The sequence below is a fragment of the Anomaloglossus baeobatrachus genome, chromosome 7 (genome assembly GCF_048569485.1).
Source record: "Anomaloglossus baeobatrachus isolate aAnoBae1 chromosome 7, aAnoBae1.hap1, whole genome shotgun sequence".
Classification (NCBI taxonomy): Eukaryota; Metazoa; Chordata; class Amphibia; order Anura; family Aromobatidae; genus Anomaloglossus; species Anomaloglossus baeobatrachus.
In genome coordinates, this window is record NC_134359.1 from 118737061 (window position 1) to 118761683 (window position 24623).

The 24623-nt window shown below is 46.8% G+C and overlaps 1 protein-coding gene across 1 annotated transcript in view; it reads right to left on the reverse strand.

Moving 5' to 3' along the window:
• The window catches only part of STRADB (STE20 related adaptor beta), a 106824-nt gene that overhangs the window by 11943 nt on the left and 70258 nt on the right, over positions 1-24623 (reverse strand). The window contains exons 7-10 of the mRNA XM_075317617.1: positions 23217-23340; positions 11356-11527; positions 8065-8169; positions 2993-3237 (exon numbers count right to left, since the gene is read on the reverse strand). Of these exons, the coding sequence (XP_075173732.1) occupies positions 2993-3237; positions 8065-8169; positions 11356-11527; positions 23217-23340 (646 nt within the window). The remainder of the gene's footprint in view (positions 1-2992; positions 3238-8064; positions 8170-11355; positions 11528-23216; positions 23341-24623) is intronic.

The window sequence follows — 24623 nt, forward strand, 5'->3', positions numbered from 1 at the left end:
GCTGGCTGCACTACAGTCAATTAAAACATGCGATTGTAGCCCAAGCGGCTAAACAAAGTGTGGCCATACAGACTGACCTGGTACTGGAGTATGTGTGTAAGGGCGGAGGAAGCACTAAAGGGATCATTTCTGGCACATATAAAGATATACTACATACCTTTCTTTTAGACCCAATTAAAACTAAATCTAAATGGGAGGAGGAAGTTGGGCCGATAACGGAGGAGGTGTGGGAGAGTATCTTAGAGTATGTCCCTAAACTTTCCATGAGCGAACCGGCCAGACTGTCTCACCTATACGTGATTCACCGGGTATATAGGTCTCCCTTACTGATGTTTAAAATGGGGTTGAAAAGGAATTCGGAGTGTCCAAGGTGTCAGGGATCTGACGCAGGTATTTTTCACATGATGTGGTCTTGTCCGAGACTGGTCTCCTTTTGGACTAAGGTTATCCACAAGATAGGAAGAACATATGGGTGTGTCCTCCCCAGGGAACCAGTGCTATGCCTATTGGGATATGTTGAGGAGCTTGGGGTGGAAAATACTATGAAAATTGTCATTGCTAGGATGCTGTATGCGGCAAGAAAGCTAATCGCCAGGTCCTGGATTAAAAAAGACCCCCCGACCAGGGGAGAGTACATTAAAAGGGTGAAATGTATTCTTCAGCTGGAACGGGGAGTGTATGAAAGAAGGGGGAATGTTAAAATGTTTGAGAAGCTATGGTCTCCTTGGCTGCAATGCGAATAAGACGAGTGATGGACCAATAAACTGGTCTGGGACCGGGATAGCCGTCTGAGACCTCTGATGTGTATGTTTTGTTTTATTTGTGTTACTAGTTGTTCCTCCTGCACAACGGGATGGTTGCTATACTACAGTTGAAGGGTATCCTAAGTGTGTACTAAATGGGATGTAGTATCGGGGAGAAGTGTTGCTGCCAGGGTGGGGGAGGGGGCGGGAGGGGGAGTTAAAGGGGTAATAGATGTGATAAATTTAATTTGGATGCCGATTTGTTATTCTGTTGTATGTATTCTGTTTTAATAAAAAAGTATCTGATTTAAAAAAAAAGAAGATGAAATGACAACCCATCTTAAGATCCTTGATGGAGGAGCGGAGGTTCTTGGCCAAAATCTCCAGGTAGGCCGTGCTATCCATCTTCCCATGGATGCGGACCAGATGGCCAGGCCCCTTGGCTGAGAAACAGCCCCACAGCATGATGCTGCCACCACAATGCTTGACTGTAGGGATGGTATTCTTGGGGTCGTATGCAGTGCCATCCAGTCTCCAAACGTCACGTGTGTGGTTGGCACCAAAGATCTCGATCTTGGTCTCATCAGACCAGAGAACCTTGAACCAGTCTGTCTCAGAGTCCTCCAAGTGATCATGAGCAAACTGTAGACGAGCCTTGACATGACGCTTTGAAAGTAAAGGTACCTTACGGGCTCGTCTGGAATGGAGACCATTGCGGTGGAGTACGTTACTTATGGTATTGACTGAAACCAATGTCCCCACTGCCATGAGATCTTCCCGGAGCTCCTTCCTTGTTGTCCTTGGGTTAGCCTTGACTCTTCGGACAAGCCTGGCCTCGGCACGGGTGGAAACTTTCAAAGGCTGTCCAGGCCGTGGAAGGCTAACAGTAGTTCCATAAGCCTTCCACTTCCGGATGATGCTCCCAACAGTGGAGACAGGTAGGCCCAACTCCTTGGAAAGGGTTTTGTACCCCTTGCCAGCCTTGTGACCCTCCACGATCTTGTCTCTGATGGCCTTGGAATGCTCATTGTCTTTCCCATGTTGACCAAGTATGAGTGCTGTTCACAATTTTGGGGAGGGTCTTAATTAGTCAGAAAAGGCTGGAAAAAGAGATAATTAATCCAAACATGTGAAGCTCATTGTTCTTTGTGCCTGAAATACTTCTTAATACTTTAGGGGAACCAAACAGAAGTCTTGTGGTTTGAGGGGTTGAATAATAACTGACCCTCTGAATAAACTTTTCACAATTTAAAAAAGAAAATAAAAAAAGAAATAACATTCTTTTTTGCTGCAGTGCATCTCACACTTCCAGGCTGATCTACAGTCCAAATGTCACAACGCCAAGTTAATTCCGAATGTGTAAACCTGCTAAATCTGCAGGGGGTTGAATACTACTTGTAGGCACTGTATATATATATATATATATATATATATATATATATATATATATATATATACACACACACACAAATATATACACACACGCCAGCACAAAAGAGGTTGGCGTGGGGAGTAGGGCATATTCAGTTTGGTCTTACATATGCTTAACTAGCCGTCATGACACTGAATTCTCCAGGACTTACAACAAGATAACAGGAGAAGGTAGAGCAATAAAACTTACTGATCCTGAAAGGGCTGCCCATGACTTATTCCAGGATACCATTAGGGTTGTACAAAAAACTTACCTGACAAATTCCCTTAAACATGTTGGAAAAACTGTGTTATAAGGATTATTCAATCCTGTTCATAGCAAAGGAAAATGAACAGATGGCTCAACGCTGCCAGAATCTCATCTTCTTACCTATGGTAGCCCTATGGCATTTGTATACAGTCTAAGTATAATTTATAATAATAATAATATTGGACAAAGGAAAAACATTCTCCAGGCATTCACCATGGACCTGGATGAAGGCAGTTTTGTGCCGAAACATGTAGTCCCTATGTGAACTCAATGCTATATTTGGACAAGTGTATGCCTCATGGACTTTTAATCATCTGACTGAAGATTTGGATTTCAAAGACGGCCGTGGATTTGTGATCGTGCTGGAGACTTATTCCTTTTTACAATATTGGTGGTAAGCTCCAACACTCTCCCCGCATATCCAAAGAATTGCGGTATATTACCCCATGGAGAGTGAAGTATGGTGAGCTGGCTTGACATTTTCTTTTCATACTAATTATATATATATATATATATATATATATATATATATATATATATATATTAAAAAAACCGATATTGGACGTACCTTTTATCAGGATCTTGCTGTAGGCAAATTTCTACCAGATTTTGCAAAGCAGCTGAGAATGTTCTTGGAGAGGGGGCTCTCAGCCTGTCACTGGTCATGGTCTGGGTCATGCTTGCAGCGACAACACTCTCGCCAATTCCTGAATCCACACCTGAGCGCGAAATCTTCATGGGAGATTCTTCACAGGGAAAGGTGTTATCATACAGAGGATTCTGTGGGGGGCCTTTCAACTTTTGTAGCAGCATCTGATAATACAACATATTAGAAATCAGTATTTTGGACAGATGAAGCCACATGCAGATTATCTAAATTTGAATAGCTGACCATATACAATAGATTATTGTTACTGATTTCATCTAATAATAGGATCTGCTAACAATCTCATCTGCACTGGGCAGATCGACTCTAACATTCACCATTTGGGAAAACTGGGTAGCCACCAATCTCCCTCAGTTTATGTCATAAACATACACAGTAGATCACAAAATTAAGTACACCCCTCACATTTTCATAAATATTTTATCTTTCCATGGGACAACACTGAGGCTATGACACTTTGATACAAAGTAAAGTAGTCAGTGGACAATTTGTATAACAGTGTAAACACTTTTGTTGCTAGCGGTTTAGACATTAATGGCTGTGTGTCACGGTCGTCTCCCTGTTTTTGGACACTAGTTACAGCTTTAGGACTGGAGCCTCTCATCTCCATCTGGCTCTCTACATTTAAACGTTTCATTTCTCTTAGTACTGAAACGGTTAATGTCAGTTTTGCTGTTAGCAGCTTTTCCAGCAGTTCCTAAGTGTTTCAGCTGCTTTATAGCCACATCCCTTCAGGTTAAGTAGAGGTCTTACCCAACATTCCTTGATGAAGATACAAATCCATTTGTATACTGGCCCCCTTGGTGGAAGGAGCTGAGAAGGAGTGTTCCAGAAGCTGGACTTCATGCTTTTTTGTTGCTGTTTTCCCCTGTTTGTCGTACTTTTCCTTATGTTATATTAGTGCAGCGGTGGGGCTAGCGTCTTCAACGCACTAGCAAGATCAACTACTGGGTTTTTCTCAGAGTCTCAGGTTCTTGCTTGGCGTCAATTGCGGAGACTGTATGCGGCCTGGCTAGGAGGGTAGGGAGAGCTGCAGGTGAGGACAGGAGGTGTCCCATCTCCCCCTCTCACTAGAGCTAGGGCCCACAGTTGTTATTGTGTCCCCGATGTTCCCCCTTTCTTGTTGTATCGTCTGCTGTATTTTTGTAGTGCGTCAGACGTCTGTTAGTCTGAACGCGTCCACCACGTGTAAGTGTAACATTGTGTGTTGAGCTATTTAGAGGGCACTAAATTTACACTGTTATACAAGCTGTACACTGACTACTTTACATTGTATCAAACTGTCATATCTTCAGTGTTATCCCATGAAAAGATATATTAAAATATTTACAAAAATGTAAGGGGTGTACTCACTTTTGTGACATACTGTATATTTATGGGGCAAACAACTATCTTATGTAAACGGTAACCATAGATCTCAAAAACAAATACAAATTCCATATCTTGCTGTAGTATCATCAGATGTCTAGAAAAGCCAACATTTCCTCTACCTAGGGCTGGCCACTGATTGCTGTGACCTTTTTAACCCTATGGCAAGGTGTGTTAAAGGCTAAATATTAACTTTTAAGATTGCTACATCCAATAAGTAGTGCTAAAGCTCAATATATCTTCTCTACAAAGTCTATTTTCATATTTAAATTACCAGAGGAGCGTTGCATGGCCTATAAGTCTCCTTACACCAACATGGCACTCTCGACAAAGAGAACTATTCCACTTTAAAACCCCTTTTAACCCCACCATGGCCAATTTTAATTTCTGCACTTTTGTTTTTTTCCTCTCATTCTTCCAGGGGGGCAAAACGTCTTAATTTTTTCTTCAAAATACCCATATGATAAATGAGATGTAATTTTGAAGGACACTCCTCATGTTACCATAAAATGCACTGAAAAAATGGATAAAATCCAATGGAAGGCTTTTTTTTTTTGCAGATGACTTTCTATTGATAGCAATTTGGGGAAATGCGATCTTTTGATCACTTTCGTGGGTGGTGCAATAACCAAAAACATTACCGTATTTTTTGCACTATAAGATGCACTTTTTTACCCCAAAATTTTTGGGGAAAGTGGGGGGTGCATGTTATATTCCGATGGCTGCGGGGAAGGGGGGTGAGGTGGTGGTGGAGCAGGTCATCAGAGGCAGGAGCAGGCTGTAGCAGTGCCTACCGTGACCACGTGGGCCCGCTCATTAGCCTCATTTCATATGCACTGCATCCCAACGCCCATCATCTCTCAGCCCTGAAGCCAGCGCTGAGAGGTGGGTGGGATTATGGGCGAGATGCGCGCATACTAAGCAGCCGAACTGCGTGATCATCCCTGGCTCCTACAGCCTGGAGTGAACATGTGTGGCTATATTTAATGCCCCCCGCATATCATCACCACCGTGGGGTGCAGTGAATAAGTATACTCACCGGTCACTGCAGCATCGCAATGACCTCCTGTCTGCCTGCCCACTCCATGTGTGTGGAGAGCGATGCGCACAGCGATGACATCATCACTGTGCGCACAGCTCCACACAGGTCAGCGCCGCTGCTGCTGGCACAGACAGGAAGACTAACGATCCTGCGTGGAGTGAGGAAAAGTGAGTATAGGGCGGGAGTCCTCCACTTGTGACCGCATATCAGGCTGCGGCTGAAGTGAGCGCGAGATCAGCTGTGACTTCAGTCAGGTGATGTGTGGTGACAGCTGAAGTCACCGCTGATCCCGCGCGGCTCACTTCACTTGCGGTCTGACCCTCACAGAGAGCGGTCGTGCTTTATGGCGCTCTCTGTGATTGTCAGATGTAGTAGAGCTGGATGCGTCGTGGGACCTTATTTACATTACTCAGACCTGGAGGGGTGTTTTAGGGGTTAATAAAGTAGTGAAAGAGGGGGCTTTTTTTGTGTTTTATTTCAAATAAAGGATTTTTTGGGTTATTGTGTTTATTTACTTTCAGTTACAGCTTAGTGATGAGGGGGTCTCTCATAGACGCCTGCCACAACTAAGCTAGGACTTAGTAGCAGCTATGGACTTCTGCCATTAACTCCTTATTACCCTGATTGCCACCGCATCAGGGCAATCGGGATGAGCCGGGAAAAGTCCCGGGACTGTTGCATCTAATGGATGCGGCAATACTGCACGGCTGCTGGCTGATATTTTTTGATTTGGGGGCTCCCAATAACGTGGGTCCCAGCCTCAGAATACCAGCCCCCAGCTGTGAGACTTTATCTTGGCTGGTTATCAAAATTGGGGGAGACCGCACATCGTTTTTTTTTTTAAATTCTATTTACTGTATGATATAGACCCGCCCACCGACATCTGTGATTGGCTGTAGTCAGACAGCTGTCACTCAGCATGGGGGTGGGTCTGCCTGCAACCAATCACAGCCACCAGTGAGCAGGGAAGGAGTGAATATGTTATGAGCCTAATGAGCGGCCAGCCCTGGAAGATGAAAGAGCTGCAGCGGGAGCAGTGTGACAGCCGACTGGTGATCGGTGAGTGTGTACAAAATGCAAAAAGAATTGACATACTGCATCTTTGTGGTCTCCACAAGGATGCAGTAAAAAAAAACTGCAATGTGCGGACAGGAAAACTGATATCTCATAAACTTTGCTGGGGAAGGAAATTCATGCAGTTTTGAGCCCAAAACTGTGCTCGAACAATGCGCAAAAACGCAGCGTGTGCACATAGTCTGAACGCTTATGTTTTTAAGTGATGCGGGACATACGGTATATAGAAGGATGGGGATAATATACAAAGAAGGAGGATCATTATCTGGATGGGGTACCATAGTAGAGAATTTGGGGACATTACCCCCATAACAGTGTCAGCAGCAGATCCTTGCCCCATAAGGCTATGTGCCCACGCTGCAGAAAATAAGCGGAATTTGCAGCGGATTTTTTGCGGAAATTCCGCGGATTTTTCAAAAATCTGCAGCACAGCTACTCTTCAGTCATTTCTATGGCATTTGGGAACTGCTGTGCCCACGCTGCGGATTTTTCCGCAGCGGAAATAATGCGGATTTCCCTGCGGAAAAATCAGCAGCATGTCAATTATTCCTGCGGATTTCTCCGCAGGGTCCCATATACTTACCTGCCTCACCAGAGTCACTTTCTCTGTCCGGTGTACAGGAGCGCGGTGAATCCAGGTACAGGAAGGAAGAGGTGGGCGGGGCCTGCACGAGCTCCGGTCATGTGACAGCCGGAGCTAGTTCAGGCCCGCCCACCTTCTCCTGCAGATGCTGACAGAGTGACCCGGCCGCCGGAAAGCGAGGTGCTGCGTGATGGAGGTAAGTATGAACACCCGATCACTGCAGCACTTGTTCTGCATTGAGGATGCAGTGCCGAAGCCATGGTACTGTATCCTCAATGCAGAATGCCCGCACCATATCCGCAGGACATTCCGCAGCATGGAAACAGACAGAAGTTGTGGTGCGGTTTCCTGGGAGCTTCTGCAGAATGTCCTGCGGATATATCCGCAGGACACTGTCCCCGTGGGCACATAGCCTAACAGTCTGTCATGACCAAATTTTTTGCTTAAAATTTTATTTTCCTCCTCTAAAACCAGGGTGCAACTTATGGTCCGGTGCGTGTTATAGTCCAAAAAACACGGTAATTCTAATTTATTTATTTTTTTACAGTGTTTATTTTACAGGTTAAATCAGTTTTTTTTTTATAGATCAGAGCTTGCAGATGTGACAATACCAAATATGTTTCTTTTTTTATTATTGCATTTTCTTTATTCTTAACTGGGGAAACGAGAGAAGTTGGGTAATTCAAATTTTTATGTAATTTTTAACAACCTTTTTTTACTTTATTTTTCTTTTCATTTTTAGTCTGTGGGGGACTAGAACCTGTGATTGCTTGTTTTGCTAAATAAAAATGAAATGACTATGGGGAACAGCTATAGGCTGGTCTTCAAGGGAGCTAAGATGCATTGACAGCCAAAATTATCAAGTGTAAATGAGACATAAGTTGATGTAACACTCCCGTAGCTTACCTGAGTGCGGTGCATGTCCATGAATGGTACACGCCCAGTAGCTAATTCACAGGCAGTGATCCCAAGGCTGTAGATGTCAGATTTCACATTGTATCCATGGAGGTCCTTCATAACAAAATGACTCATTATTACCAACATGTAATCTAGGGTTGTAAATGTAGACAGATACGCATTCTCTTATCACTGCATTTCTGCAAAATGTAGTAATTTTAAGGCTATGTGCGCACTAGAAAAGTGATTTTTCTCAAGAAAATTTCTTGAGAAACTTCTGGGAGTTGAAGATTACCGCATCTGTGGTAAAAAAAAAAACACACCAAAACCGCGGGAAAAACGCATGCGGTTTTGCCGCGGTTTTTCCACAGGTTGGCCCCTGCGGTTTTTATAAATAAAGCAGGTTGAAAAAGAGAGAAAAAAAAAAGGTCATTTCCTTCTGATGTAGATAGATAGAGAAATAGATACATAATCGATAGATATATAGATAGATAGGAGGATAGATGGATGGATAGATAGATAGATAAATAGATAATGGATAGATAGATAGATAGATAGATAGATAGATAGATAGATAGATAGATAGAGGACAGATCAATCAATAGAGTCCCTGTGCGCACACACTGCAGTTCTCCCGAGCGGTAGTGTGTTCACATTACATACTGTGGGAAATGACCTGTAATTACCTCTGCAGGCTCGTTACGAGGCTGCATTCTGTACAGTGTCAGTCGCGGCTGGATGCAAGCGTCGTGGGACCTGCGTGGATTACGCCGGAGCTGTGTGTTGGGGGGTTTATAAAGGGGTGAAAGAGGGGGGCTTTTTGTCTTTTATTTAAAAATAAAGGATTTTTCGGTGTGTGTTTATTCACTTTACTCACAGGTTAATCATGACAGCTGTCTCATAGATGCTGCCATGCTTAAGCCTGGACTTAAATGGCAGCGATCCGCTGCCATTTAACTCATTATTACCTGGATTGCCACGCATCACGGCAATCTGGAAGAGCCGGGACACTCCGGGACTACCGCATAAAGGATGCGACAGTCCCGGGGCAGCTGCGGGCTGATATTCTCGGCTGCGGGAGGGGGGAGGGGCATTAAGCCTGGCCCTCGCCCTCCCCAGCCTGAGAATACAGGGCCGCCCGCCGCGGTGTGTTTACCTCAGCTGGACGGTAAAAATACAGCGGAGCACACGTTTTTTTTTTTTTATATGTCCGTTTGATTTGTATGTGTATTCTATATGTCTGTGTGTGAGTGCGATCTGTGTGTATTCTATGTCTGTGATGTGTGTGTTTACTCTGCTCCGCTTCCTCTTCCTGTCATAATGACATCACTTCCCTGCAAAAAGCAGGCAGTGATGAACATTACCGCAGGTAAACCGTGGCTATACCGGGGGTATACCACACATCATTTGCTACCTGCGCAATACCCGCGGTATTTCGCGATTACATTACAGTGAATGGAGTGAAATACCGCAGGTACCTGCAGAAAAGAAGTGACATGCACATTTTCTCAAGAAATTCTACAGAAAGAATTTTCTTGAGAAAAAAACGCAGTGTGTGCACAGCTATTTTTTTCCCATAGGTTTTGCTGGGAAATGTCTGCAGAAAGATTACAAACATTTCTCAAGAAATTTCTGCAGCAAAACCGCAGTGTGCGCACAAGGCCTTAGGCTCAATGTGTATGGACTTACAACAAGCAAGATACGCATTAATGTAACTTTTCAATCTTAACGTACATAGTACCCTACCCACTACATAGTAATGCAGGACTGTGGCTGATTTCAGATCCGGTGGTTCCTCTACAGGTAGCAGGCAGGTTATTTCACGTCTAGGTGAATACATTCTGTCTATAGGCCTTAAAAAACAGCTAGTGGCAATGGGGAAACTGCAGATCCACCCCTTTAAAGGGAATCTGTCACCAGTTTTTCTGTATGTGAGCTAATAACACCACTTTACTTGGTGCCCTTGCTGCATTCTATAATGTTGTACACTGTGTCCTGACCTCCCTGTATTTCCTCAAATAAACCTTTTGTATAGCTCCCATGCTGTATGCATATCTGACCAATCTGGTTAGATGGGGGTCACTGCAGTGGCTCATGTCCCTGCTCTCAAGAGGCTAAGTGCCATCCTCCCAATGTGACTTATGTGGATGACGTGTCCTGCGTCATCCACAAACTTGAACAAATCTCGTGCCTTTTCAGAAACTTCAATGCAGGGACTTCACTGCATCGCAGGCGCACTTCACTTCACATGTTTTTAGTAAGCAGGAGTTGGAAATATGTGTGCTGACGCATGCACATTTAGGTTTCAGGCAAAGTGCGCCTGCGCAAACCGGTGATGTCTCGGTAAAAGAGTGAGATTTCACTCACCTATGTGGATGACGCAGGATACGTCAGCCACATCAATCATATCGGGAGGATGGCACTTAGCAGTGGAGAGGAGGGACAGAAGCCACTGCTATGAAGCCCATTGGGCCAGACCACTCGGATTTTCATACACCGCGGGAGCTATTCAAAAGAGTTTTTTGGAGATATACAGGGGGTCAGGACAACATTTTAGAATGCAGCACAGGCACTGAGTAAGGTGTTGTTATTAGCTCATAGGCGAAAAACCTGGTGACAGATTCTCTTTAAGTGCCTTTATAGTAGTATGGACTTATCCTTTTTCTAGTAAACATTACTGCATGTTAAAATAAAAAAAATCTCATAAATAATATATTGTAAATGAGCCTAAATTATCACTCCACTCCAGAAATTAGACCTGGATCATTTATTTTACAGCGCTCTACTTTTATCGCTCACATGTGCCAGAGTCCAGAGATTAGCCCAATGACACTGTGCTATGACGGGTGAGAATCAGAAGACAACTGATGTAATAAACGTAATGTAAGCAGATAAGATAGGTAAATCTCTTTTCTAAAGAACTGATTTATTGTGCTTTGGCAAATTAGTCGGAATAAGTTTTATCTTAATTCCTACTAACTGCTTCTTATTTTCAAAGCCGGTAATATTACCAAGCATATAGGGAAAATATTACATTGCGAGTCCTCGGGGGCTGATACATTAAAAGGTAACAAATAGCACTGAGGCCTCTGAATTTGGAATATTTTTCTATCTACTGACTAACATGGTACAAACACATGTTTTGGCAACAATATAGGGAACAGACACCAACACAAACGTAGCGGTCTATATAGGAAGATCACCGGTGCGGGTAGGAGGGCTGTAGGTAGGGTCTATAACACAAGACTTATCTTGAATATAGAAATAGCACATAGGTGACACTTCTAGGAATATACTGACCTGTCTCAGCAGCTCAGGACTCAACCAAGGAAGCATTGCAGTGCTAAAATTAGGAAAATCATATGCCACCTTAGCTCTTTCACCCCTTCTAACCATACTACAGAGGTGACCAAGTCCAGAAAGAGATACAAGACCGTCTTCTGAGATGAGGATGTGACTCCCCTTCACACTCCTACAAGACAATCATTTTGACACTTTAAGAGGAATTGCAACGTATTAATTACAAGACAGATAACTAATAGACAATTGAACCCTGATATCTCTTCATTATTGAGATCTTGAACTAAAAGATGACAGCACAATGACAGCAGTGTCTAAACACCCCTGTCACTCTGACTCCTTGGGGAAGTAGGAACCCATGATGGTGCTGGCACCTAATCCTAGACGTCAGTCATTGCTAGAGAGTGGCAAACAGAGGCTGGTGCCAAAAAGAATCAAAAGATTGGGAGGATTACATATGCATTGGATGTTTATGTATGGATTACCAACATCATATCTTGCAATACAAATTGCATACATTATTAAACAAATCTTCTAACCTGTTGAAACTGATGGGTTCACTTTCTAAATCCATGTCAGAATGGCTGTATAATCATTTCTGAAGGTTTAAGTCAATTTCTGCCCACCCAGCCTGATTGACAACTTCTTAAGTGTCCCTCCTCCCTGCTGCGGAGATCTGGCACTACTCAGTACAAGCTGCAGCTGACACTCAGGCTGAGTATTCACAGAATGAATCCCTTAAGATTCATGAGCAATTTCATTTGATTTTATTATCAATAATATAAAGTAATTCTGACATGGATTTTCAAATTAAGTACACCAGCCTCAAGAGAGTGTAAGGGGTGCTTCACACACAGCGAGCTCACTGCCGAGATCGCTGCTGAGTCACGCTTTTTGTGACGCAGCAGTGACCTCATTAGCGATCTCGCTGTGTGTGACAATGAGCAGCGATCTGGCCCCTGCTGCGAGATCGCTGCTCGTTACACACAGCCCTGGTTCGTTTTCTTCAAAGGCGCTCTCCCACTGTGACACACAGATCGCTGTGTGTGACAGCGAGAGAGCGACAAATGAAGCGAGCAGGGAGCAGGAGCCGGCGTCTGGCAGCTGAGGTAAGCTTGTAACCAAGATAAACATCGGGTAACCAAGGTGGTTACCCGATATTTACCTTAGTTACCAGCCTCCGCAGCTCTCACGCTGCCTGTGCTGCCGGCTCCGGCTCTCTGCACATGTAGCTGCTGTACACATCGGGTTAATTAACCCGATGTGTACAGCAGCTAGGAGAGCAAGGAGCCAGCGCTAAGCAGTGTGCGCGGCTCCCTGCTCTCTGCACATGTAGCTGCATTACACATCGGGTTAATTAACCCGATGTGTACTGTAGCTAGGAGAGCAAGGAGCCAGCGCTCAGTGTGCGCAGCTCCCTGCACACACAGCTAAGCGGTGTGCGCTGGTAACTAATGTAAACATCGGGTAACCATACCCGATGTTTACCTTAGTTACCAGTCTCCGCAGCTTCCAGACGGCGGCTCCGTGCAAGCGCAGCGTCGCTTGCACGTCGCTGCTGGCTGGGGGCTGTTCACTGGTCGCTGGTGAGATCTGCCTGTTTGACAGCTCACCAGCGACCATGTAGCGATGCAGCAGCGATCCTGACCAGGTCAGATCGCTGGTCGGATCGCTGCTGCATCGCTAAGTGTGAAGGTACCCTAAAGGTCTATTGAAAGGGAGCCTGTCTTGTGATTCCTGCTGCAGCATGAATCAGAGCCTGGCTGCACAATTGGAACCAATATGTTTGTTTCTGAACCTTTGATGATCTGGCCAGGGATCATAGCTGGACACAAGTGTCACGATGTGACTGCACCTGTCACGCCAGGTCCGAGAGGACACCCTGCGAGCAGCATAACACAGAAGGAACACCAGGGTAACAATACAACAGAAAGCCCTGGTGATAGGGAGAGGGGAGCCCCACCTAACACTCACCTGAGGCTGATCTCTGCACTCCCTAACGCCCCTGGATGGGTCCTTACCCACATACGCCGATCACGTGCCTAGTTCCTTGCTGGTCTTGAACTCACCCTGAGTATTGAAGGCCAGCAAGACACTAGTCTCACCACTGCAATAAGACAACATGAGTAGGGATGGCCAAACCCCCGATGTTCAGGAAACTCGCCCAAACATTTTGTAAAGTTCACATTCGGGTTCTGATAAAACGCGAACTTGCGTCCAAACACCGAACTTGGACTTTACAGTTATCTGATGGGGCGGGGGGCTGTAAAATAAAGAATACAGTTAATAATAAACATTGTCATTATACTTACAGGTCCCGCGATGCGTCCTCTGTCTACCGCCGCTTCTCCTTCCGATCATCGCTGTGTCCTCCCACTAACCAGCACTGATGATAGGACCTTCCGTGACGTCATAGCATGTGACCAGTCACGTGTGTATTATCTCATTGGCTACAGACTGGTCCCATGGCTATGATGTCATGCTAGGTGCTGTCAGTGCATCTTGCCAGTATGCGGTGCTTGCCCGAGCATCTCAGTATCTGGTATACTCGGTGAGTGCTATGTACCGGCGAGATGCTCGGGCACATGGTGGGCTCCTCGTCCTTGCATGTCGCAGCTCTTTACAGAGTCAGCCCACATGCAGGGACTGGCTGCCACAGCCGGTGAATAGAGGCGCCAGGAATCAGGTGATCGGAGATCATCGTTGCTATAGTAACCCACCTGTCAGGTTACTATTGCAACGGTGGCAGCGGTGACATCACCGCTTACAACCCGCAGCCTCTGCTCACTCACTGAGTGATTATACTGCACGGGAGCAGCAGCGTTCTTCTTCCCATGCAGTGCTGTCTGATGTCTGCATGGGTTTCAAGGAGAAAGAAGACAGAAGACCAGGATCGTGGAGGGGTGAGAGGGAGTAAGTGTTTAAGTGCGTCTGTGTATTTATCTCTAATAAAGTATTTTTTTTCTGTGTGGTGTTTTTTTAACCCTTTATTGGAGATTCTTAATGGCCGGGTCAAACTTGGCCTGACATTAAGAATCTCTGGCTTAATACTAGCTAGTAAAACAAAGCTAGTATTAACCCATTATTACCCAGCGTGCCACCCGTCACAAGGGCCACTGGAAGAGTTGGACACAGCGCCAGAAGATGGCGCTTCTATGAAAGCGCCATTTTTGGGGGCGGCTGCGGACTGTAATTCGCAACGGAGGAGCCCAGAAAGCTTGGGCCAACCTGCGCTGAAGACTCTAATCCCCAGCTGCCTAGTTGTACCTGGCTGGACACAAAAATGGAGCGAAGCCCATGTTGGTTTTTTTTTTTTAATTATTTCATGAAATAATTAAAAAAAAAGGGCTTCCCTACATTTTTAGTTCACAGCCGGGTACAAATAGGCAGCTGGGGGTTGGCGGCAGCCCGTACCTGCCTGCTGTACCTGACTAGCATACAAAAATATGGTGAAGCCCACAGCATATTTTTTTTTTTTTTTAGTTTTTTGGCAAAAAAAAAAAAAATGCTTCCCTGGATTTTCCATTGCCAGTGAAGGTAACACCAAGCAGTGGGGGTTAACAGCTAGTAGCTGCTTGGATTACCCTTAGCAAGCAATACAAAAAATGTAGCTGGAGCCCACGTATATATATATATATTTTTTTTAATTATTTATTTAAATAACTTAAAAAAAATGGATTTCCCTGTATTTTGATTGCCTAGCATCACAGTACTGTAAAAATAAATAAATCATTAAAAAAAATTATGTAGCGCTCCGCAGTATTTTTGATTCTCAGCGCAGATAAAGCGGATGGCTACGGGCTGTCACTCCCATCTGTCTGGCGTTACCTTGGCTGGCAATCAAAACACAGGAAAGCCCATTCTTTTTTTTTGGAAAAATGGAAAAAAAAAACCTAACAAAAGCGTGGGCTCCTGCCATATTTTGATCGCCAGTCAGGTAAAGCCAGGCAATTGGGGGCTGGGATTCTCTGCAGCCCGCAGCCACCCCTGGAAATGGCGCATTGTTTCTTAGCGCCATTTCCAGGCGCTTTACGCAGCTTGTCCAGCGGCCATGATGGCTGTGGCTCGCTGGGTAATAAAGGGGTTAATACCAACATTGTATTCTCAGATGGTACTAAGCCCAAAATTCATGGTGTCACGCTAAAATAGACATGGCCACCATAAATTTCTAGTAAACAGTAAAAAAAAAAAAAACAACACAGAATTTTTTTTATTAGAAATAAAACAAAAAACATTTAGAGACTCCACCTTTATTATAAAAAAAAAAATCCTTAGTCCGACGTAATCCACAGGGACAGCAAAGTCAGCTTCATCACTGTGCACAGACAGTCTATAGACAGTGAGAAGCACAGAGAGCCACGTCAGCCTGCTACACCATTCTGGTCAGAGCGATGCAGAGGCTGACAGTGAGGGAATGATTGCACTTGCGTCTCGCAGTGCATCACCCCACCCTCCCGACAGCAGCGCTTCAGCTGTGGAAATACATGCAGCTGATCCGCTGCCGTCGGGAGATTGTGCGCCGTGGTGTGATGACACTCGCGTCACGGCGCGCCAGGACCTGTGATGACGTCATACTCACGTTATCAGTCTGTAGCCAATGAGGTAATACAACATTCACACGTGACTGGTCACATGGGTATGACGTCACGGTAGGTCCTTTTAGCCAGAGGTGCTTACCGGGCGGAACTGCAATGATCGGACAGACGCGTTAGCAGAAGTGCTGGGAAGCAGAGTCTGCACGACGTCGCAGGACCTGTAAGTATGATCACAATGTTTTTTTAATAACATGCTTTTTTTTTTAACAGCCCCTGGACCCGAACGGTTACACGAACTGTAACACGAAGGTGCCAGAAAGCTTGTGTTCGTGTTTGCGTGCATGAACACCATGTGTTCAGTACGGACACCAAACTTTACAGTTCGGGTTCGCCCATCCCTAAACACGAGGAATGTAAAACAAATGGGTAGGGAAAGATACAACGAAAAGCACTCCTAGTTTTCTTCAGCATTAACTTTGCAGCTGCAACAAAAACGACACCACCATTATGCAGTGACAAGCTCCTTCAACATGGACAGCATAGGTATAAGCTATAACTGGCATAGGAAAAAGTGGATATCCAGCTTCTTCCTCAGCATCAGAGGAAGAAACTAGATAGCTTGGAAACGCATAGAATAAACTGCACTTGATCTACTGATGTTTACGGGACATTTCCAACCGGAAGTCACTTTTTTTTGCCTTCCTCTAGGTTCCCTTTAATAAATGTATACATTTTGAATTGTGACATCAGCTTTAGCAAAGCCAATGACGTCAGCTGTGGGTCAGCCAAACATCTGATTTGTATGGGGACCTGCCAACTCTCTCCAAAAGAAAATGTCCTCCCACTGCATATCAAAAAAAGAGAATTTTGTTTACTTACCGTAAATTCTTTTTCTTATAGTTCCGTATTGGGAGACCCAGACCATGGGTGTTTAGCTTCTACCTCCGGAGGACACACAAAGTACTACACTTAAAAGTGTAGCTCCTCCCCCTGAGCCTATACACCCCCTGGTGAGCAGACCCAGCCAGTTTAGTGCAAAAGCTGAAGGAGAATAGCCACCCACAAGTAGAACAGAGGAAAAACCGGAACAACCGGAGACTCTGTCCACGACAACAGCCGGTGATAACACGCGGAACAAGAAAATTGCCAACAGGCAACAGGGAGGGTGATGGGTCTCCCAATACGGAACTATAAGAAAAAGAATTTAAGGTAAGTAAACAAAATTCTCTTTTTCTTTATCGTTCCTTTGGGAGACCCAGACCATGGGACGTTCCAAAGCAGTCCCTGGGTGGGAAATAAACAGAAAAAAGGCAAGAAGTAGGCAGAACCTAACTTCACAAATGGGCGACAGCCGCCTGAAGGATGCGTCTGCCCAAGCTCGCATCTGCCGAAGCATGAGCATGCACTTGGTAGTGCTTCGAAAAGGTATGCAGGCTAGTCCAAGTGGCAGCCTGACAGACTTGTTGAGCCGTAGCCTGGTGTCTGAAAGCCCAAGAGGCACCAACAGCTCTGGTCGAATGTGCCTTGATCCCCGGCGGGGGAGGCACCTGAGAACTCTGGTAGGCATCCGAAATGGTCGATCTAATCCAACGGGCCAAGGTCGGCTTAGAAGCAGAGAGGCCCTTGCGCCGACCTGTGGTTAGCACAAAAAGAGAAGTGCACTGCCTAAGAGCAGCGGTGCGAGACACATAGATCCGGAGCGCACGCACCAGATCCAGAGTATGCAGCGCTTTTTCAAAGCGATGAACAGGAGCCGGACAAAAGGAAGGTAGGGTAATGTCCTGGTTAAGGTGGAAAGGAGAGACCACCTTAGGAAGAAAATCCGGAGTCGGACGGAGAACCACCTTGTCTTGATGAAAAACTAAAAAAAGGTGACTCCGAAGAGAGCGCGGCCAAATCAGAGACTCTCCTGAGGGAAGTTATGGCCACCAGAAAAACCACTTTCTGTGAAAGACGATGCAAAGAGACCTCCCTAAGAGGCTCAAAGGGAGGTTTCTGCAAAACCGTGAGAACTAAATTAAGGTCCCAGGGATCCAAGGGCCGCCGATAAGGCGGAATGATGTGAGACGCGCCTTGCATGAAGGTGCGGACCTGAGCCAGCCGAGCGAGACGCCGCTGGAACAGAACTGACAGAGCTGAGACTTGTCCCTTGAGAGAGTTGAGGGACAGTCCTAGCTGCAGACCGGACTGTAGAAAAGACAGAATGGTCAGCAAGGAGAATGGCCAAGGAGGATGGTCAGTAGAGCGACACCAGGACAGGAACATTTTCCAAGTCCTGTGATAGATCTTAGCGGAGGAAGACTTACGGGCCCGAGTCATAGTGGAGATGACTTCAGGAGGGATACCAGAAGCAGTCAAGATCCAGGACTCAAGAGCCACGCCGTCAATTTGAGAGCCGCAGAATTCAGGCGGAAAAACAGACCTTATGAGAGTAGGTCTGGACGGTCCGGGAGATGCCACGCATCTCTACGGACAGATGGAGCAGGTCTGGATACCAAGCTTGCCTGGGCCAGTCCGGTGCAATGAGGATGACTCGACAGCCCTCCGTTCTGATCTTGCGCAGAACCCTGGGCAAGAGAGCTAGAGGGGGAAACACGTAGGACAGACGAAACTGGGACCAGTCTTGAACCAGTGCGTCCGCGGCGAATGCCTGAGGGTCGTGGGAGCGAGCCACGTAAACGGGAACCTTGTTGTTGTGACGGGATGCCATTAGGTCCACGTCCGGAGTGCCCCATTTGCGGCAGATTGACTGAAACACTGCCGGGTGCAGGGACCACTCGCCACCGTCCACGGTTTGACGGCTGAGATAATCTGCCTCCCAGTTTTCCACGCCTGGGATGTGGACTGCGGATATGGTGGACTTGGAGTCCTCCGCCCATTGAAGGATGCGTTGTACTTCCAACATCGCCAGGCGGCTGCGTGTCCCGCCTTGGTGATTGATGTAGGCAACCGCTGTCGCGTTGTCTGACTGGACTCGAATGTGCCTGCCCGCCAACAGGTGGTGAAAAGCTAGGAGAGTTAGAAGCACGGCTCTGGTTTCCAGCACATTGATTGAAAGGGCTGACTCGGACGGAGTCCAAGTGCCCTACGCTCTGTGGTGGAGATATACCGCTCCCCAGCCGGATAGACTGGCATCCGTGGTGAGAATCACCCAGGACGGGGCCAGGAAGGAGCGCCCCTGGGACAGGGAGAGGGGCCGAAGCCACCACTGAAGAGAGCTCCTGGTTTGTGGCGAGAGAGCCACTAACCTGTGTAAGCAGGAAGGCCGCTTGTCCCAGCAGCGGAGAATGTCCAGCTGCAGGGGGCGCAGATGGAACTGGGCAAAGGGAACAGCCTCCATGGACGCCACCATTTGACCCAGCACCTGCATCAGACGCCTGAGGGTATAACGGCGGGGTCTCAGCAGAGAGCGCACCGCTAGCTGGAGGGACTGCTGTTTGACTAAGGGCAACTTCACAAGTGCCATCAAGGTCTCGAACTGCATCCCTAGGTACGTGAGACTCTGGGTCGGAGTCAGAGTGGATTTGGGAAGATTGACCAGCCACCCGAATTGAGCTAGAGTGGAGAGAGTGAGCGAGACACTCCGCTGACAGTCTGCGCTGGATGAAGCCTTGACTAGAAGGTCGTCCATGTAAGGAATCACTGCCAACCCCTGGAGGTGCAGAACTGCAATCACTGCTGCCATGACCTTGGTGAATACCCGAGGGGCCGTGGCCAACCCGAAGGGGAGAGCCACGAATTGGAAGATCTTCTCCTACTGCAAAACGTAGCCAACGCTGGTGTGACACTGCAATTGGCACATGCAGATAGGCATCTCTGATGTCGATGGATGCCAGGAAATCCCCTTGGGACATAGAGGCAATGACTGATCGCAGAGACTCCATGCGAAAGCGCCGCACCTGAACATGCTTGTTGAGAAGCTTCAGATCCAGGATGGGCCGGAAGGTACCGTCCTTTTTGGGAACTAGGAAGAGATTTGAGTAGAAACCTCTGAACCGTTCCCGGGCGGGAACCGGTACAATTACTCCATTGGCCTGTAAGGCTGCCACGGCCTGTGAGAAGGCGGCGGCCTTGGAGCAGGGGGGAGTTGAGAGAAAAAATCTGTTTGGCGGACTGGAAGAGAATTCTATCCTGTAGCCGTGGGAAATGATATCTCTCACCCACTGATCGGAGACGTGTTGAAACCAAGCGTCGCCAAAGTGGGAGAGCCTGCCACCGACTAAGGACGTTGCTGGAGCGGGCAGATAGTCACGAGGAGGCTGCCTTAGTGGCAGCAGCTCCTGCGGTCTTCTGTGGAGGCGCTTTTGTGCGCCAGTTGGATTTCTGGTCCTTGGCTGAGTTAGCGGACGAGGCCGAGGGCTTAGAGGACGACCAGTTGGAGGAACGAAAGGAGCGAAACCTCGACTGATTCCTACCCTGGACAGGTTTCCTGGCTTTAATTTGAGGCATGGAAGTACTCTTCCCGCCAGTAGCTTCCTTAATAATTTCATCCAGCTGTTCTCCGAACAGCCGGGACCCAGCAAAAGGGAGCCCAGCAAGGTACTTCTTTGAAGAAGCATCTGCCTTCCACTCTCGAAGCCACAAGATTCTACGGATAGCGAGGGAATTAGCCGAAGCCACCGCAGTGCGGTGAGAAGCCTCCAGCATGGCAGACATGGCATAGGATGAAAAGGCCGAAGCTTGGGAAGTTAAGGCATCCATTTCGGGCATAGATTCCCTGGTGAGGGAATGCATCTCCTCTAGAGAAGCAGAGATGGCCTTGAGAGCCCACACTGCTGCAAAAGTCGGAGAAAACGCGGCCCCCGCCGCTTCATACACAGATTTGGCCAGAAGGTCAATCTGGTGGTCAGTGGAATCCTTAAGGAACGTGCCATCAGCCACCGACACAACGGTCCGGGCTGCGAGCCTAGACACCGGAGGGTCTACCTTTGGGGACTGAGCCCACTCCTTGACCACCTCAGGTGGAAAGGGAAAACGGTCATCAGAACCACGCTTTGGGAAGCGCTTGTCAGGACAGGCCCTGGGCTTGGTCACAGCGGCCTGAAAACTGGAGTGGTTAAAGAACACACTCTTTACTCTCTTAGGCAAGGTAAACTGGTGCTTTTCTGCCAGAGAGGGTTGCTCCTCTGATACTGGCGGATTGAGATCCAGTACAGAATTAATAGAAGCAATCAAGTCACTAAGATCTGAGTCACTTTCGGACAGATCAATGGGGCACATGAAGTTAGCCTCCAAGCCCCCTGTAAAGGCATCCTCCTCATCCAGCGAGTCAGCTCTGGAATCAGAGCCACGGGAGGAGGAGGGAGAGGAAACCCTTTGTCTCTTCTTAGGAGGACGGGGTCTGGGCCCTGATGATGAATCCTCTGTGAGCTCCGGTCCTGAGGGACCCCTAGCAGCAGAGGCACCCTGTGAAGGGGGCTGATGCATATTCATCAACGTCCTGGACAGAAGTCCCATGGAGTCAGCAAAAGACTGGGAGATAGACCTAGAAAAGGATTCTACCCAGGCCGGGGGCTCAGCCACAGGAGCAGGAGCAGCCTGAGAGACCACTGGGGGAGAGACTCCAGGCTGTGGCACCGCCAAGGTAGAGCAGGCATCACAATGTGGGAAGGTGCTCGGTTCAGGCAGCAGGAGCTTACATGCAACGCATACAGCATAAAGCTTTGGGGCCTTGCTCCTCGTGTGAGACATGCTGCTGGAGTGGGGGCTCTGCCAGAGAATGAACCCCAGAGAGTATATACAGAGGTCCACAACCGGAGACCGGTTGTGGCTTACCAGACCGCTGGAGCGGTGTTGTGTGCCCTCCAGATCCCGAAGCCCGGACCCCCAAGCACAGCACCTCAGCAGAGATGCTGCAGACCAGCGCTGCAATGACTGATCGGAGAGAGAACGCTGAGAAAATGGCCGCCGGAGTGAAGAGAGGGGGCGGCACTTGCTTGAGGAGCGGGAACTGGAGGGCCATAGAGACCTACAGGGGAGGGGACACACACTGCAGTGGGGAGTGTCCCTCCCCTGTACAGAACGGCCGCCGGGAGGAGCCGAGCCTGTCCCTCTGTATGAGTGACATGCGAGGGCAGTGAAACAGAAACTAGGCCTCTGGTGAAGCCGGGGCCTAAATTTGAGCGGCGCGGCCGACGCGCAGGCACCATCGGCGCGGTTCTCAGGCGACAGCTAGAGAACCCGCCGGAAATGTCAGTAAACACAATAAGCACACTCTCCCCCAACAATAAAGTACAGGGACCCCAAAATCTAAACGTCTCAGGTACTTAGCTTGCTGAGACGCAGGGCCAAGTTCCTGGGGATGAGTGCTCCGGTCCAGCAGGGTCCTGAAGGGCTGCGGATGGAGACCGGTCTGCTGCCAAGCATGGAGACCGTGCTGGCTCCCACTTCAAGCCAGAGCCCAGGAGGGATGGTGAAGGAGCACGGCATGTAAAGGCTCCAGCCTAGGAATCAACCTTACAACACCGCCGACACAGTGGGGTGAGAAGGGACATGCCGGGGGTCCAGACGTGGACCCCACTCTTCAATCTCGTTCCAAAAGGAAAAAATCAAATGAGAATGCATGTGTGGATGTATGCCTCCTGAACACAAAGCGATAAACTGGCTGGGTCTGCTCACCAGGGGGTGTATAAGCTCAGGGGGAGGAGCTACACATTTAAGTGTAGTACTTTGTGTGTCCTCCGGAGGTAGAAGCTAAACACCCATGGTCTGGGTCTCCCAAAGGAACGATAAAGAAAAGACCAGTGGGTACATCCATCATTAAGCAAGAGAGTCATTATAAGGACAGATCACGCCATCATGAAATTGAGCTTATATATTCAGTGGCTTAGCCAGGGGAAGTAATTTTTAAGGGACGAATACTTTAGTGTAATTTTTAGAGCTAAATTAGAAATCAAATTATTAACATCCTCGATATAATCAAAAAAGTCCAGAGTCTGGAATATAATTCTATAAAGTTTTTTATATGTTTTAACGTTCAGATTTTATTAAATGGCTTTTATACCAATTTAACATGTTTAGTCCTATAGAGACGTCTATGGCAAACCGCATTAAAAACCCAAACAACAAAAAGAGAACACAACACCTGAAATATGCTGCATTTTAAAAATAGTTCACCCAAAAAAACGCACCAAAAATGAATTGGTTTAATCTTTCCCTAGTGCCTCACACCATTCTTGTCATTTTAATAATAAATAATGATAAAAATAATGTCAGGAAAAACACTGGAAAAGAGAAAAGCGTCATATTTTTCTAAAATGACAAGCTTTAATGTTTATATGTAGGCAGAGTGTGCTTTAAGTTAAATATAATACACTTTTTTCCTACCTGTGAATATATCCGTTCTGGTGCAAATATTTTAACCCTTTTAATGTTTCAAACAAAATGTTTCCAATTAACAGTTCACTCATGCCGTCTGGATAAAATGTCTTCACGAGATTGCTAGCGGAGCCTACAAAAAATAAGAGTGATTCGCTGTATATATTCTCCAAATCTTCTGTTAGGCAGAATACAAACGTATACACCTACATATTAGAAAACTGCCAGGTGTAAGTGGCTGGTATCATCACCTCTTGAACACCCCAGGAACCTCTATTAACATCAAAGGAGAATCTTGGGATTTTTCTTTTGTAAACAGCTGAAGGTGATTAACTTAACAATCATCACTAAAAATCTGAACATTTTTATGTATCTAAGGTGCCCGTAAACATTAAAGGGAACCTATCACCAGATTTGTCCCTTATAAGCTGTGGCCACCACCACTAGGCTCCTATAAACAGCATTCCAGAATACTGTATATAAGCACCCTGGCCGCTCTGTATGATGTAAAAAAACAGCTTTTATTATACTCACCGGCGGGGCAATCCAGTCCGATGGGCATTGCTGCTTTCGTTCAATCATCTCCTCCATCTTGTGCGATCGCCATCCTCCTTCTTTCCAGCCCCATGTGGATGACACATCCAACATCATCCACGCAGGCCAGCATTGCGGTCTTGGGCAGGTGCACTTTGATCTGCCCTGCTGGGGCAGTGCAAAGTACTGTAATGTACAGGCGCGAGGAAAGGTCAAAGATCACCCGCGCATGCACACTACAGTACTTTGATCTGCCCTCAGCAGGGCAGAGCGCCTGCGCAGGAATGGGAAGAATGGGGAAGGCCATCGCACAACATAGAGGAGGCACCTGACCAAGAGCAGCGACCCCATCAGACCAGACCAACACCTAGGTGAGTATAATAAAGGTGTTTTTTACATTATACATAGCAGCCTGGGCTCCTATATACAATTTTCTGGAATGCCGTATATAAGGGATCACTGGTGGTGGCTGCAGCTCATAAGGGACAAATCTGGAGACAGGTTCCTTTTAAATATTTTGAAACCACTTAGCAACACTCCAAAGCCGCCTAGTTTTTAGTGGTACACCAGTACTTCACGTACGTCATACTATATTTCCCCGAAAATAAGAGAGGGTCTTATATTACACCAGCACTTCACATACAGTATGCTGTATTTCACCGAAAATAAGACAGGGTCTTATATTACACCAGCACTTCACATACAGCATACTGTATTTCCCCGAAAATAAGACAGGGTCTTATATTATTTTTTTTGCTCCCAAAAGATGTCTGTCTTCAGCTTTAGACTCCTGCAATTAAGAGACCTTTTGGTGACAACCTAGTCCCATGACATGATGCCATAAAGGTCCTCAAGCAGTCTTACCATCAGGATATAAACGCT